Source organism: Mastigoproctus giganteus, chromosome 5, assembly GCF_048544385.1.
Source record: "Mastigoproctus giganteus isolate SK-2022 chromosome 5, ASM4854438v1, whole genome shotgun sequence".
Taxonomy (NCBI): Eukaryota; Metazoa; Arthropoda; class Arachnida; order Uropygi; family Thelyphonidae; genus Mastigoproctus; species Mastigoproctus giganteus.
Window position 1 is genome coordinate 206,318,582 of NC_143579.1, and position 16,729 is coordinate 206,335,310.

General features: G+C 36.0%; 1 protein-coding gene across 1 annotated transcript in view; it reads left to right on the plus strand.

Annotated features, from left to right (window-relative positions):
* The window catches only part of LOC150086032 (DNA excision repair protein ERCC-6-like), a 306,101-nt gene that overhangs the window by 22,529 nt on the left and 266,843 nt on the right, over nucleotides 1-16,729 (plus strand). Inside the window, exon 2 of the mRNA XM_090374774.1 lies at nucleotides 5,920-6,098. Within this exon, the coding sequence (XP_090230900.1) occupies nucleotides 5,920-6,098 (179 nt within the window). The remainder of the gene's footprint in view (nucleotides 1-5,919; nucleotides 6,099-16,729) is intronic.

The window sequence follows — 16,729 nt, forward strand, 5'->3', positions numbered from 1 at the left end:
GAAAAATCAATGCAAAATCGACATCTTCATGGGATTAAATTGATTGTCATCTGCTTCAAACATACTGGATTTGCCGCATTGAATGATGCAATGTGTGAAGTTTTGCATTCTTCTTCCTCTAATTGTGAAGAACAGTCCTATAATAGGGAAGCAATATTTGAGCGTGTGCGTCATCACCTAAACTTATAGGAAAACTTAAACTTCATAGATTACAGAGAAGTGGATGCAGACATCGAATGTTTCAGGATATGTACAAATGAAGAGGAACTCGTTGCAGTTGTAATGGAATCTCCTGAAATTTGTAGTGATGAAGATGAGGAACCTTCATCACTGAAGGTTCCTCATCTTCATCTTGAATTTTCAGTGAAAGATGCTCACTTGTACATTGATGGTTTTTTTTTCAAGTGCTGTGAAATAACTGCTTCATGCACCTTCTACCATTGAAACAGCATGTTTTGATGGATTATTTTAAAGTATGAAACAATTCTCTTGTTAGGTCTTGATAGGTATATAGCCTATGTAGTGAAATTTGCAATTTAATTGTAATCTTACTGCAATCTACAATCAGTGCAAAATATACATTCATAATTTTCTTGTAATGCTGTAGTACATATTATAAATAAGATTATACTATATTGTAATAGAATTACATTAAATGTTCAAGCTTTTACTTGTTTTGTTGCTGATTTTATGAATGAACGATATGATGTCCTTTCGATATGGCTATCGTTTTTCTCATTCCCCTGTGGGGTCATTATTATAGAGCTTCATCTGTATTCACACTTGTCTTGTTTTGTGTTACAGAAGGTAATATTGTACCATACTTTGCTTTTATTGTGATGTGTATGTTGTACTCTATGCAGATATCTTGAATGAATATTCAGTATTCATACATTGAAGAAAGAACGAAGGATAAAGTATGGGTCAGTATAAAACTTTTTTTTTTTTGCATATATCTTTCCATTATGTCACACCCACACTGTGTTGGCTAACCATACAAAATTAGTGTGTATGATTACTTAATTCATTGTAATTAATATTTTTTGCATTAATCAGAATATTTTATTTCCAAATATTGTATAGCACAGTCCATTGAACTACAGAATCAGTATATCAATATTGCATTATTTTTACAGCTATTGTAAAACAAATTTAAGAAAATATAAACTTGCTATTTATGGACTTTACATTATAATATATATTGTATTGCTGGAACATATATTGGTTTAGATCTCTGACTATCAGAGATCTGTACATTTAATAACCTAGATAAATTCAAATACCCAAAAAAAGATGTTTCATTATTAATGTATCTCTACTGTGTATCTTATCAGTTCTCATATCCACTCTCTCTCTTTCATAAGTGTAAACAGTACTGTCAGCAATTATGCAAACTGCTTAAAATAGTAAGAGAGGCATGTGATGCAAGAAAGCAAGCATATGTACTTATGTAGCATCAGCCAAAAAAATAAATAAATAAAATAACAATAATAAATAAAAAATAAAATAAAAAAAATTCACTACCATTCAGTCTAAAAGTTTGTCCAATTCCTCCTTGAATTTATTTAAGCTATCAACTTCCACAAGACAGATGGAAGTTTGTTCCAGCAATTAACGTCCGCTGGCTAAAGGCAAATTTTCACACATCTCAATGTACATTGAGATGTGTGGAAATTTGCCTTGTACATCTCAATCAGATCACCTTGCAGGTGCCTAGTCTCCAGCTGCTGCAATTTGCAGAACTTAAGCCTCTCTTGGTAAGAGGAACCCTTCATTCCCCTCATTAATCTTGTCCTCTGTACAAGCTCAAGCAAATCTACATCCTTCCTAAAGAGGCCTCCAGACCTGTACACAGTACTCAAGGTGGGGCCTGACCATGACCATATACAAAGGGATAATACCTCATTTTCCCTGCTAGCAAATTTCCTGTATATCATTGACAAAACTTCATGACCTGCTCTTGCAGCCTGTCTGCATTGCTCAGAAAATTTCATATCTGACTGCACAATTACTCCCAGGTCTTTTTCATTTTCTACCACCTTAAGTGTAGTACCACACAGTTGGTATGTTCCTCTGCGGTTACTTCTACCCATAAGTAGTACTTTGCATTTGTCAATGTTAAACTTTAGTTGCCACTTCTCAGCCCAAATTTTCTTGATCCTGTTGCAGTAGCACACTGCCATTACTGTTATTAACAACCCTGCCAACCTTTGTATCATCTGCAAACTTCGACACTAAGCCTGATATATACCTTCATCAATATTATTGATAAATATACAAAACAACAGTGGGTTCAACACCGAACCCTGTAGGACTTCACTAATAACATTAGTCCATGAAGAGCAGTCCATTGATTACCACCCTCTGTCTTCTCCCAATCAACCACTCTTTTATCCATTGTAGCAGCATACCCTTAATACCATTCTGCTCCAATATCTACAGTAGTCTTCCATGCGGAACAGTGTCAAAAGCTTTCCTGAAATCCAAGTATATATCAAAATTATTTTTTGCATCCAGTTTCTTTGTAACCACATCATAGAATCTAATCAAATTTGTCAGACAAGACTTTCCCTTAACAAACCCATGCTGCATATTATGTTTAACTTCAATGTCTTATGTTTAACTTATGTCAGGTGCTGTTCTTAGTTTAACTTCAACGATTTCTCCTCCACTTTGCTCTCAGTTATTACAAAATCATTAAGAACCCTGTTACAATTTGATAAACTTCGGGCATTTTCCTTCCTTAACTCCTCATGCGTGAATGTAGATGCAAAATACTCATTCAGTTTGTTTGCTATCTGAGCAGGATCATCAACAGTCGAACCATCAATATCAGTGGACTAATCTGATTCATTCCCTTCCTTTTATAGTTAATACAGTGGATTCCGGTTATTTGGGCCACCGGTTAATCAGGGCAGCCGTTTATTTGGGGCAAATCTTAAAAAAAAACAGAACCCAATCGAGAAAATTGCCAGGGTTTATTTCGCTTAATTGGGACAAAATGCCGTTTAATCGGGGCAGGAGACCGCAGCACTGGAGATCACCCTACGATTGTCTGGAAGTCACAACCATAAAACAATAAAAACAATTAGCAGTCACCTGTTTATTGGGCTTTTTTGTTAGCGCAATCTATCATAAACGGATAGTAAACTCAATCTTACTGAATTTGCGATAATACCGACAGCTGGAATTCTGTGGGTCCCCATGTGTCCCAATTAACCGGAATCGACTGTATAAGTAAAGAATTTCTTGTTGTTTTTCTTAGCATCTTTGCCAAAGATTTCTCATCTGCCTTCGCTTGCTTAATCTCCTTTGTGACTTGATTACAGACTAGCTTACGTCTGCTGTAGGCTTCTGTATTGCCTGATAATTTATATGCATCCCATGCATTTTTCTTCTCTATCACTAGTCTCATTAGTTCATTTGACAACCATTTAGGCCTAAACCTTGGATAATATTTCTTAGTAGGTTTGAAAAGTCTAGTAGCTTCCACGATTAAATCCTTGAATGCTTCCCACTTAGAATTTTCTGTTGGTAACATCATCGGTTGACCCCACTGTACAGAATTTAAAAAACTATCTGAGACCACTGTAGTCACCTTTATGGAAGCAAAAACCCTTTCCTTTACCCCTGATGGTAATTATATCTTTAAGTAAATCCCACATCAGTACACTGTGATCATTGCCACCTAGAGTTTCCTTTATCTGCAAATTCTTAATACACGAATGATCACTGCTAATAACCAGATCAAGAGTATTACCCTCTCTGGTTGCCTCTTGAACATACTGCTGCAGAAAACAATCATCCAATAAATCCCCAAAATCTTACTAGTGTGCGAGTGACCAACCCACAAGTTCCAATCAATATCTGGGAAGTTAAAATCCTCCATTATAAGACATTCTGATTTCCTAGCCCACTCTCTTTCTCTGTCCAATTGTTTGTTGTACTCATTCGAGTCATTCGGCCTTATAACACACTCCTACTCCTATTTTTGCTTTCCCAGTGCTTATGTCACACGAAATTGACTGAACATTGCACTGTCCATCTATGTTAACTGGATGCACTTCCTTTAATTTTATGTTTTTCTTAATTAACAGCATAATCCCTCTTCCCTTCCTATCCTTTCTGTACACATTATTCCCCAAATTCCAATTCTGCATTCCTAATATGGGATATCAGTGACATCATGTCTCTGATATCCCAACAATATCTGCCTTTGATGTCTTGACCAGCACTTCAAATTCATCAAATTTATTTATTCTACTTCTAGCATTGGTGTACATGCAAGTATACATGCACCTATTCTTATTCTTAGTTATCCTAACACATCCTATGTGTTTATTTGTTTCATGATGACTGCCATCAGTCCCTGAAACCTCCAGCACCCCTCACTCCAGGCCACTGCTCATTCTAATAATAGTGCAAGAATCACCTTCACCTCTGCCTGTTGCTACTTTTAACCTTTTAGTCTGTGATTTCCTCCCAGCTAGCAGTTTTCTGACCCACCTAACTCTGCTGCGATAGCATCAGCAAACACTCTTGCCCCTTTCTATATAAGTGTATCCTATCCCTGTAGAAGCAATCTCTCTTGTTAACAAGCACAGACCATGCTGAAAAAAATTCTATCCCACGAGCCTTGCACAATCCCTCCATGGCAGAATTGATTGATAAGGCTCTAATCATGTACTCCCTCCTATCGTTTCTGGGCAGGATTGCAGACACTTTCAAATTAAACCCTAAATCACAACTTTTTTTCAACATTGACCTGTACTTGTTAAGTAAATCTGCAGATCTCCTACTCTTAATGTCATTTGTGCCCTTAAAAGATATCTGCTCTACAACATCATCAACTTTTGTCCCTGGCAGACATACCTTGGTCCTATTCGATCTCTCCTTTTTACATAATATATTACCTGTCTCCCTAACAATAGAGTCACCAACAATAACTAACTCCTGTGGGACCAGCACATTCTTCCTTGGAGATTGCCGTTGTGTACAAGAGTCAGCTCTTGCATTGAGTTGGGCAGCTGAGAGCTTGACGGGGCCCCTCATATTAATTTCTTCGAGGGCATCTGCCCTACACCTCAAGCTCTCATCATATGCCCATCAGAATGCTGAGTTGACGCCTAATTTCTAGACACTCTCTGCACCTGGCGCACACAAAGACATCCTCCTCCTTGGCTAGATCATGTTCTGTTCCAGAGAGTTCATCAAACATTTCATGAGTTGCACATTTTTTTAGGCTGTGATGCTTTGGAGAATCGCCCACCCTCAGTTATCCCCCGAATCACATCACTCCTGCCACTTTGTGCCTGTTGCTTTTGCTGCTCTAGTCTGGGCATGAAATTTAAAATTAATAAGATCAATAAATTTAATTAATTGTCAATACTACACTATCTAATAGAATTCTAAATGCAGTGATGTGTATTACTCTATATAATTTTACGTTAGAACTACCTAGTTACTACAGTTAAAAATTTGAATTCCCAATGGCTGCAAGATTCGAATGAAACAATGGTTTTATGTATATTAAGTAAATTATCAGAAACTGCTAATAAGCTTGCTTGTGTGTAAGTATATACATCAGTATTATTACAGATAAGGTGACCATTCATCAATTCACTTTCTTTGAGTAATTAGATTCTTTAGTGTTTGAGTGAAATACTGCTTTCAATTTATATTAACAGAACTACAACATGAAACAGTGAAATTCAAGGCATTTCATTCAAATAATAAAAAAAAATATATTATGATAGAGATGATAATGATTACACATTCATTGCTAATAGAATGTAATTTCATTAAATCAACTTCATCTACATAGTTTGTGATATATGACATTTCTATAGAAAAATTTCATTGAATTTTTGAGATTAGGAATAGTATTGATGTTGCTTTTTATTTTTGTGCTCTAATAAGGAATATCTGAATGAATATGGTGAAGAGGAAGAACAAAATGACATGGTTGAAGTTGCTAAGGGTTTCTATCTTTATTATGAATTATATGAAAAATTGTATTCATATCAGAGAGAGGGACTCCTGTGGTTATGGGATCTGTATAACAAGCAGAGAGGAGGAGTACTTGGGGATGATATGGGGTAAGTTTGTTCATTTAGTGTTATGCAAATTTATTATGTATGAAATAATCCCCTCTCTGCCTGAATCTGTACAAATGTGCTAAATTTGATATAACCTATTTTACTTTTTTATTCTGTATAATATTCTTGAATTATGATACTTTATATAGAACATAATATCTGGATGAATATTTACCGTTCTGTAAGCAGTTTTTTTTGGTGGAGGGAAAGGATTGTGGTTTCAGATTGCAATGTTGTGTTTTGTCTACCAACTCAATGTAATCTATTGCTGTGTGTGTGTGTGTGTGTGTGTGTGTGTGTGTGTGTGTGTGTGTGTGTGTGTGTGTGTGTGTGTGTGTGTGTGTGTGTGTGGTATAAATATAAATCAGGATTTTTTTTTTTTTTTTTTGGAACATGCATCATCATAAAATTTCAGAGTGATACAGAAAACCATCATACATTAATTGGATTAATATACATAGGGTGTTTGTATATTGGATTAATATACACAGGCCAAATTGTACAGACCAAATATAAAATTTGGAAATCTGCCTGTTGGGAGTCGTAATATGCAGACAGATGGACATGGTGAAGGCAGTAAGTTCAACTTGCATGGTAATACATCTAGAATGAACCATAAATTTCACATGACCCCTTACAGAATAATCTAGGGGTGTAAGGTCAGGTGATTTTGGTGGCCTTTGTACAATGCGATTCTGACCAGTCCATCTTTTATTTTACTACGCATTTAAAATGTTAAACATCATGGGGAAAGTGGGTTGATGTATTACCTTGCATAAACTACATCTGCTGATTTGCAAGGTGTGTATCTTCCAATAGTTCACATAGATTATTCTGCAGAAAACATAGATGTGCCATTCCTGAAAGCCTTGCTAGTAAAACAAATAAAATAAAAATAAGGACCAATAAGGGTGTTCTCAAGAATACAAAACCTTAAAGGAAAAGGTAGCTGATAATGAGTACTGACAATCATATGTCAGTTTTCGTTAGCCTAAATATGTGTTTCAAGAGTTGAAAATTCTATTTCTTCTAAAACAGGTCATCTTTAACCAGAATGTGATTGAGGAATTGAGGATCATGCACACACATTGCAAAATGAGCCACTGACACTTTCTGCATCTATTCATATCTTGTGTCAGTTAGACAAGGAGTAAACACTGGGATGTCAAGATCTGGCCAAAGAGGGGCAGTTTGTTGTCTGGATCAAAGAACATAATTTATAAACCACTGGTAGACCCCAGAACTGTCCTCCTCCTACCCTTACACATCAAACTGGGTTTAATGAAACAGTTTGGGAAAGCTTTACCTCAAGAAGGTCCCAGCTTCAACTACCCTTGTACTAAATTCCCATTGATCACCCAAGAGAAGCTAAAACAAGGTATTTCTGCTGGGCCTCAAATTCACAAGCAGATGAGGGACAGAGATTTTGAGGGAGCTATGAATAAAAGAAAAACTGGCATGGATTAGCTTCAGTTCTGTTCACATTAGAACTTCTTAGGGAACAACAAGGATCCAGACTACGAGAATATAGTTGAAAATACGTTGGCAAACTTCATGAAGCTGGGCTGCAACAAGGGTGTCAAGGTACTTTTTTTACACTCCCACATAGAGTACTTCCCAGAAAATCTAGGAAGTGTTAGTGAAGAACAGGGTGAGTGGTTCCACTAGGATATTAACAATGTGGAGATGAGGTATCAGGGGAGGTGGAATGCTAACATGTTGGCTCACTATTGCTGGATGCTGAAGAGGGACTGTAAAATAGAAGAATCTGCAAGAAAATCAAAGTAATGAAAGATTGACCCCATCATAGACCAGTTTTTAAAATAAGAGGCAAGTGTTTAGTGGACTTTTTACCGCATTTCCCTTTTCAATAGTGTTTTTAACATGTATTTAAATATAAAAGTCTGGTAAAAGTAGCATTTTGTTATAATTTCAGTGCACAAATTCTACCAAAATTAATAAAAATTTGTGAAAAATCAAATTTTCTTTTTTGATTTTTGAAGAAACCTGACATGATGGAAACAAACAGAAGTCATTTTTGAAATGAGCATTAGAAAATGATTCAGTAAAATTCTTTTCTGAGAAAAACAGTGAATTTTTTCGTAATGCAGAATAGCGTAATTGTAGTTTTCTGTCATCATTGGCATGATCTCTAACATCATTTTGGTAGTAAAGTTTGACTATAACAAACATAAAAGAAAGCTTCTTTTTTTTTTTGGCTTTAATTGTATTCTTGCATATAATTATGTTAAAACAATAATTTAACATTAATGGATTCTCATGTCCAGTTATTGCATATGCATTGGCTTCAGGTTTAATCATTGTCTCCTAACAGTTGACATTCATTTGCTTGTTTATGTTTATGCTACTGTTAGATATCCAATTACCGAATGACACTTGTTGTTTTTCAATTTACTGTTTGGTTTACTGACTTGAACTTAATGCTCAAATGCAGGCATTAAAAAACATGTCTAAAGCATGTCAGCTTTTACAAGAATATAGTTGAAAATGTGTTGGCAAACTTCAAGAAGTTGGGCTGCAACATTAGTGTTAAGATACATTTTATACACTCCTACATCCACTACTTCCCAAAAAATCTAGGAAGTGTTAGTGAAGAACAGATTAATGTCCTGGTGGAACAGGGTTCCACCAGGACATTAACAATGTGGAGATGAGGTACCAGGGGAGGTGGAATGCTAACATGATATCTCACTATTGCTGAATGCTGAAGAGGGACTGTAAAGAAGAAAGATCTGCAAGAAAACCAAAGAAACGAAAATTTGACCGATCTGTGGTAATTCTTCAGTGGGGTAAAATTAGTAAAGTTAGAATTAGTAAATTTAGTAAAGTTAGAATAAAGAATAACTTAGTTGATTTCAATCCTTCTAAAACTCAGTCCTGTCTTATATCTTGCAAAAAATCTTTTGCTCCTATGCTTTTTCGGTGACACTCTGATTTCTAGGCAAGGTCATATCTCCATTGGGGAGTACCTTAACTTCTAATTTCTCTTGTCGTAAGCACATTACAAATATTGCTTCCTCTGCATCTAAAAAACTGGGTTTTCTCTTTCACTTTCATCATTACTTTTCTTCCAAACAGCTGTTTACTCTATACAAATTTCAAATTTGCCATACCATGGGATATTGTTCCGACATCTGGGGTGGTGCCCCTAAAACCTTGCTCAGTCTTCTAGATTCCACTCAAAAGAGGGCAGTTAGGTTAATTAATGACTCATCTCCAACAGAGTCTGTCCACTCTGTCTTATAGATGTTCTGTTTCTGTTGCATGCTTTTCTATAAGTACCATGGGCACTGTTCTTCTGATTAACTTCTATAATTCTCCCTCTCTCCTCCAACAAATTATTCTGAACAGTGCCTCATCTAGTCAACATGCTTTTACTTTCCAACTTAATTCACAGAACCAACTTTTCTTCTTCCTCATTTATTCATTCAATTTATGTTTTCTGGAACAACCTTCCTTCATACATATTTCCTGAAAATTACAATCTACAGAAGTTCAAGTCTAATGTCAGCAAGTTTCTTCTTGCTGACATTAGACAGTTTTGGGGTTTTCATTAAAGAAGAAAAATAAGTAAATAAAAAAAAATAATAAAAACTCTAGATTTATTATTATTATTATCAACCATATGGTGCAAGGAAGCCTGAGGCTCATGCTGCAGCAGCCAAAAAAAAAAAAATTTGAGTTACCCTGAGAGAGCGAGAGAGAGAAAATCAGAAGTAGAAGAGTCACTAAGAAAGAGAAGAATGATGATATCCAGCTCAGGATCCTGGGTGTGCCAAGCCTATACTCACCAGATGTGAGCCCCTGGATAATAATAATAAATCACTAGACTAAGCCCGGCCTAATAGCTCACTTTATAATTGAAAATTGCAAAATTTTATTTGTTAGAAAAAATTACTAGGGTAGCTTGTTATTTCTATAGATTCACAATATCAAGACCATAGTTTCAAAGAGGGGAATACAAAGGGTCGCTCGCAGTGCACAGAAACGGAAATATAATTCTGAGAAGAAAACCAATGACAGAAATCTAATTAGTGATTTTCCTGATTTAATATTAGTATTAGCAAATAATGCAAGAGAGCAAACTTACACAGTATCAGCTAAAAAAAAAAAAAAAAAAAAAAAAAAAAGTGTGTGCGCCAAGCACACACAGTGGAGGTTAAGTGATTTATACAGAGAATCTGCCACTTTTACTTGATTTGAACCTTCTCCATCTCACCATCTTAGTATAGTTGGTGACAGTTTCTCCCATTTTGCAAAAAACTCAGTTTTTCTTCTGTCATTTTCTTTTCACAAAAAAAAAAAAAAAAAATATATATATATATATTAAAACTGGATTTTTTAAAGGAATTTTAAAATTCTTTTAAAAGAATTTCTGACAAATTTCAATAAACCACAAATTTCTGCTTATTTTCATTAACAAATTGGCCATCAGGAATGACTCATCTCTAACTCAACTACGTTGCAAAATAGTAACATGCTATAATAACATTGTTTTCTGTAATGTGTAATATTTCTTTGGATTTTATGGTGTGAAGCTGATTAACAATGTCTTTCAGTAAGATGCTAAAGAAATAATTTTATTTATTTATTTTTTTATGGAAATCCCAAGCAAGAGAGGTATTAGAACCTATAGTACTTAGTACTGTGCATGTGTTACAGCTGAGATGAAAGAAGGTACTTGCTGATGTTAGACTTCAATTTCTGTAGATTGTAATTTTCAGGAAATATGGATGAAAGGAGGTTCCAGAAAACTCGGGAAGTTGAAGGAATAAATGAGGTAGAACAAAAGTTGGTTCATGAGTTTGAAGTTGGACACTAAAAGGCTGCTGACTGGTTGCAGCAAATGTTTGGATTGATTTGGAAGAGAGAGTAGGAATTATAGAAGAACAGTGCCCACGGAAGTATCTATAGAAAGGGCATGCAGCAGAAACAGAACATCAATGAGGTGGAGAGACTGTTAGAGATGAGTCATTAATTAACTGAACTGCCATTCTTTTGAATGGAATCTAGTAGTCTGAGAGAGGTTTTGGAGGCGCCACCCCAAATTTGGGAATAATGGTCCATGGTAGGGCAGATTTGCGATTTGTACAGAGTGAACAGCTGTTTGGAAGAAAAGCAATGCTGAGAGCAAAAGACAAAAAACCCAGTTTGTTTAGATGCTGAAGAAGCAATATTTGTAATATGCTTTATGCCAAGAGAGAGATTAGGAGCCGGAAATTTCTAATAGAGGTATGTGATCTTGTCTAGAAATCTGAGTGTCATCGCAGATAAGAATAGGAGCAGAAGAATCCTGTTTGCTAGATAGAAGATAGGACTGATTTTAGACAGATTGAAATTAACTAAGTTATCCTTGCCCCACTGGATAATTACTTGGAGGTTGACATTTAAGGAATTGGTAGTGGATATTTGAGATGATGCTATTTGTACAGTGCAAGGTTTCTCAAACTGGAAGGTCAAATGCAATGTGCTATCATCAGCAAAACTATGGATAGGATTTTCGGTCAATGGAAGAAGGTCATTAATATACAAGAGAAAAAGAGTGGTAGAAAGAACTGAACCTTGAGGCACATCTGCATTAGTGGAGAATTTAGAAGACAGACGTCTACCATCACCCGCAGTGAGCAGTCAGAGAGAAAACTAGATACCCAATTACAAAAAGCAGTTGGGAGATCATGGGATGGAAGCTTGTTTAGAAGACCATTATGCCAAACACAATCAAAAGCCTTTGAAATGTCAAGAACAACTGCTTTAGTTTCATCAAACATTTCCATTGGATTTTATCCATAGATGGGTAACATAGGCCAGTATACTGACGATCTTTGATCAGAGGGAAGGTTTCTAGATAGTTCAGGAGTGTTGGTGGCTAATGCATTTCTCCATTATTTAGAATTAGCATTAGTAAAGGCATATGATGCAAAAAAGCAAACTTATATAGCATCAGCCAAAAAAAAAAAAAAAAAACCCTTATTTCTTCCATCCACTCGCTCCAAATGTTTGTCTAGTTCTACCTTGAATCTATTTAAGCTATGAACTTTGACAATGAGAGATTGAAGTTTGTTTCAGCAATCAATCACCCACTGGCTAACGGCAAACTTCTGCACATCTATCCTACAACTGTCTTTCCTCAATTTGAATTTATGCTCTCTCAGACAATTATTCTGAGGAAGGATTCCATCAGCATTGAGCGTGCTGAAACCATTCAAGGCTTTATACGCCTCAGTCAGATTACCTCGCAGGTGCCTAGACTCCAGACACTGTAATTTGAACTTAAGCCTTTCTTTTAAGAGCAACCCTTTGTTCCATTCACTAATCTTGTTTCCCTTCTCTGTACTCGTTCCAGCAGCTCTACATTCTTCTTAAAATGAGGCCTCCAGACATGTATACAGTACTCAAGGTGTAGCCTGACCATTGCTTTATACAAGGGGATATCACCTCCTTATCCCTACTAGAAATATTCCTGTACAGCCACTGCAGAACGCTGTGTAAGTTGGAATTTCCCTAAAGAAACATTTAGGGAAATTGCACACTTGCAACTATGTGCGCTGAATTTGATAGAAGCAAAAAAGAAATGTTTGACGAACGTGTAAATAGAATTATTAAATTTTTTTTTTTTATCTCATGTGCAGGAAAAATTACAAAAATTTACAAAATTACAAAAATTTCAAAATTATAAAAAATTTCAAGATTACAAAAAGAGAGAGAAGAAAGGCATAACATCAGCAAGTTTTACCTTTCGAGCATTGTTGAGGGAATTAACTCTCTAGCTGATAAGCACACCGCTACAGAAGTTGAGGGCTGTGCAGATTTGGAAAGGGTTTATTCCAACACATCACAAAATTTCTCTGCAGCTGCAGAATTGTCACTGGCGGCTTCACCACATACTTTGTTTTGGAAACCAGCATGATGCTTGAACCTATTAAACCACCTGTTTCTTGCCACGAACTTGGTTTGGGTTTGCCACACTTATCCTTATCTTCATAACTACTTCTTGCTTGATTGGCCGTTAGATTCAGGGGCACTTGCTTCTGAATCTGATTTTCCATCCATATTATTAATAGCGTTTCCATCTTTGATATAGCACCTAAACACTGTTTTGTGATCACTGTTGGGGCGGACCTGCCCCGGTGTGAAATACGCTGATCCTTTAGAATGTTCTTTTATATGCGCACTGTTCCTTAAAATAGTATTCACTGTTTAAGCAACGAGACCTAATTCCATGCAATAGATGACAAACTTTGTCCTGCTTCATACTTCTTAATTAATCTTCTTCATTTCTAAATCAATTTTGTTTCATATAGTTTCCTAGCACTGCCAACACTTGCACTTTCCATTGGTTGCTTTCCCTTCATCATTGTAATAAGTAAATAGGAATGACGAGAAGATTCTGAAAATTCATGTTTTTTATATGATTGAAGATTTCAATGAAGGGGGAACACATTTCACCATAATAACGTAAAAATTCACACAATCCCAGTTATCTGGATTATTGCAAATGCAATAAGATTGAGTTTACTACCCGTTTATAATTAGATGCAGTAACGGAAAAGCCCAATAAACTGGAAAATGCAAATTGTTTTTATAGTTTTATGGTAGTGACCTCCAGAAATGTGTTTTAGAAAAATATTCCAAAGGCATTCAAAATTGATTCTTATAACTGAACATATGGTAACGATGAAAGTGTAGCGCAATTTCCATTATAAAAATGACCTTTTAGAGAGATAAATAGCTTTTTTTTTTTATTTTTATTTTTTTATGTGAACTCCAAACACGAGAGGTATTGGAACCTGTAGTACTTAGTACCGTGCTTGGGTTGGAGGTTGAGAAGATGAAAGAAGATATTTGTTGACATTGGACTTGAACTTCTGTAGATTGTAATTTTCAGGAAATACGTATGAAGGAAGGTTGTTCCAGAAAACGGCAATTGAATGAATAAAGGAGGAAGATGAAAAGTTGGTTCTGTGGGTTTGAAGTTGGACAGTAAATGGATGTTGGCTGGTGGCAGCGCGTGTTCGGACTGTTTTGAAAGAGAGAGCGGGAATTATAGAAGCCAATTCAGAAGAACAGCGCCCATGGAAGTATCTATAGAAGAGGCATGCAGCAGAAACACGACGTCTATGAGGAAGCGAGTGGAGAGACTCTGTTAGAGTTGAATCATTAATTAACCTAACTGCCCTCTTCTGAATGGAATCAAGAAGCCTGAGGGAGGTTTTGGGGGCACCACCCCAGATGTGGGAACAATATTCCATGGCAGGGCGGATTTGCGATTTATACAGGGTGAGTAGCTCTTTGGAAGAAAAGTAACGTCGAGTGCGAAAGAGAAAACCAAGTTTTTTGGATGCAGAGGAAGCAATATTTGTAACGTGCTTGTGCCAAGAGAGATTAGAAGTCAAGGTAATCCCCAAAAGAGATATATCATTTTGCCTAGAAATCGGAGTGTCACTAAAGATAAGCATAGGAGCAGAAGAATCCTTTTTGCGAGATATAAGACAAGACTGAGTTTTAGAAGGGTTGAAATCAACTAAGTTGTCTTTGCCCCACTGGAGAATTACCTGAAGATCGGCAGCTTAGTTATATAGCGAAAATTTTAAGGTCTTGTCTGAGGAGCTGTTGTACCCACCAACAAATTCCTCCAACTGCATTGATCGTGTGCTATATGAGCAGCATTGCAAAGTATCATGCCCTGAAGTTCACTGATCCTCCTTCCACCTAGTTACAGGTCTTCCTCTGCACCTCTTCCCCTTGGTTTTTCCTTCCATTATATTCTTCAACAGAAAGTTTTCCCTTCTTACTATCTGACCAAAAAACTGACCAAAAAACTTGTTTCCTTTGTTGATGCTATGAAGAAGAATTTTAGGCCAATTTTATTCAATACCCACTCATTTGTTCTTCAATCCAAGTAAGAAATATGTAGTATTCTCCTGTAACACCACATTTCAAATGCCTCAATTTGCTTCCTGTCAACTCTTTTCAGATTCCATCCTTCACATCCATAAGTGGCAACTGGAAAAATTAGCGAATCAATGATTCTCAGCTTCGTCTTTAGGGGCAGATCATGATCTCTCCATAATTTTATCAGATCAGCGATCAACATTTTAGCAATTGCCTGTCATCTCTTTGCATCGTTTGAGCAGTCACTGTTTTTATTTATTCTTGACCCTAAGGAATCAAATTCATCAACTTCTTCGATATCTTGCCCATTAACCTTCAATTTACTGGAATTGAGATTATCACCAATCATCATAATTTTAGTTTTACACACATTCAGAAACAATCCTTTTTTCCTTACTTTCTTCACATACTTTCCTCAGAGTTTCTTTAAGATGATCCTTAGAATTATAAATTAGCACGGTATCATCTACGTAATGAAGGTTGTTTATCTTCAGTCCTCCAATTTTGATGCCAGTCTCTAAATCTTCCAAAGCTTCACGCATGATATCTTCGGCATAAAGATTAAAAAGGTGAGGTGACAAAATACAGCCCTGCCTGACACCGTTACCTATTGTGAAAAAGTCAGTGTTTCCCATGTTGGTTCTCACAGTTCCTTCCTGTTTACAGAAGCTTAATCAGCTCAATTATGGGGATTGGGAAACCCATAATAGTCATCGTTTCCTATAATTTCTCATGTTGAACACAATCAAATGCTTTTGCATAATCTATAAAACACAAAATGACTGGAACATTGAATTCTTTGCATTTTTCAATAATCAGTCATAGGCTTAAGATCTGATCTCTGGTTCCTCTACCCCTTCTGAAACCTGCTTGCCCTTACTCATACAATTCTATGAGAGAGCTCATACAATTGCTTTCTTGCATCACATGCCTCTATTACTATTTAGCCATCCATCATTTTCAAGTTTTAAATTTTTTCTTGATAAGTTTCCAACGTGCTGTTAAAGACAAAGAAAATTTCATTAAAGATAAATTCATTAAAGGTAAAGAAAGATTTCCTTGGTGTCATTAAAGATAAAGAAAGAGATGAAGCAATAAATCATTTTCAGCATTAGTATTGTCAGTTTGTGTGAGAACGTACCAGACACTATTATGAAAGAATAAAGAATCGATCTATAGTGGGCACTTGGTTGGGGTACAGACAAGTGCACAATGAAACTTTAAATACAGGGCAGTACATAAGTAAGGAAACATGCATGACTGTAAATGACAACACTATTTTAATTAATGTTAGCACAATAGAAAGGAAAAAACTTACAAAAAATTACAAGTGTTTGCCATTTTGGTCCACAAAATTGCTGTTTTTTTAGGCACACAGTGACACAGTAAGGCAGTTCTTCAGAAATCTTCTGTAACTGTTGACTGCTGAAGCTTCAGCAGAGATCCATGCTTATTTCTAAATACTCTATCCTTTACAAATCCCCACAAAAAATGATGACAGGGTCCAGTGAGTGATGTGGCTGTTCATTGAAATCTTGCTGTTTGTCCATTGGTTGGAGAACATTTTTTCTAAAAATTCGTTGATAATTTTTGTATGGTGAACTAATGCTCCATCTTGCTAAATGAAGCAATACTGAAAATTGTTTTTGGATTGTATTGATGGAATGATCTTTGTCTTTTATCAGTTTCAGGTGGCACTCTCCTTTCACAGTTCCTTC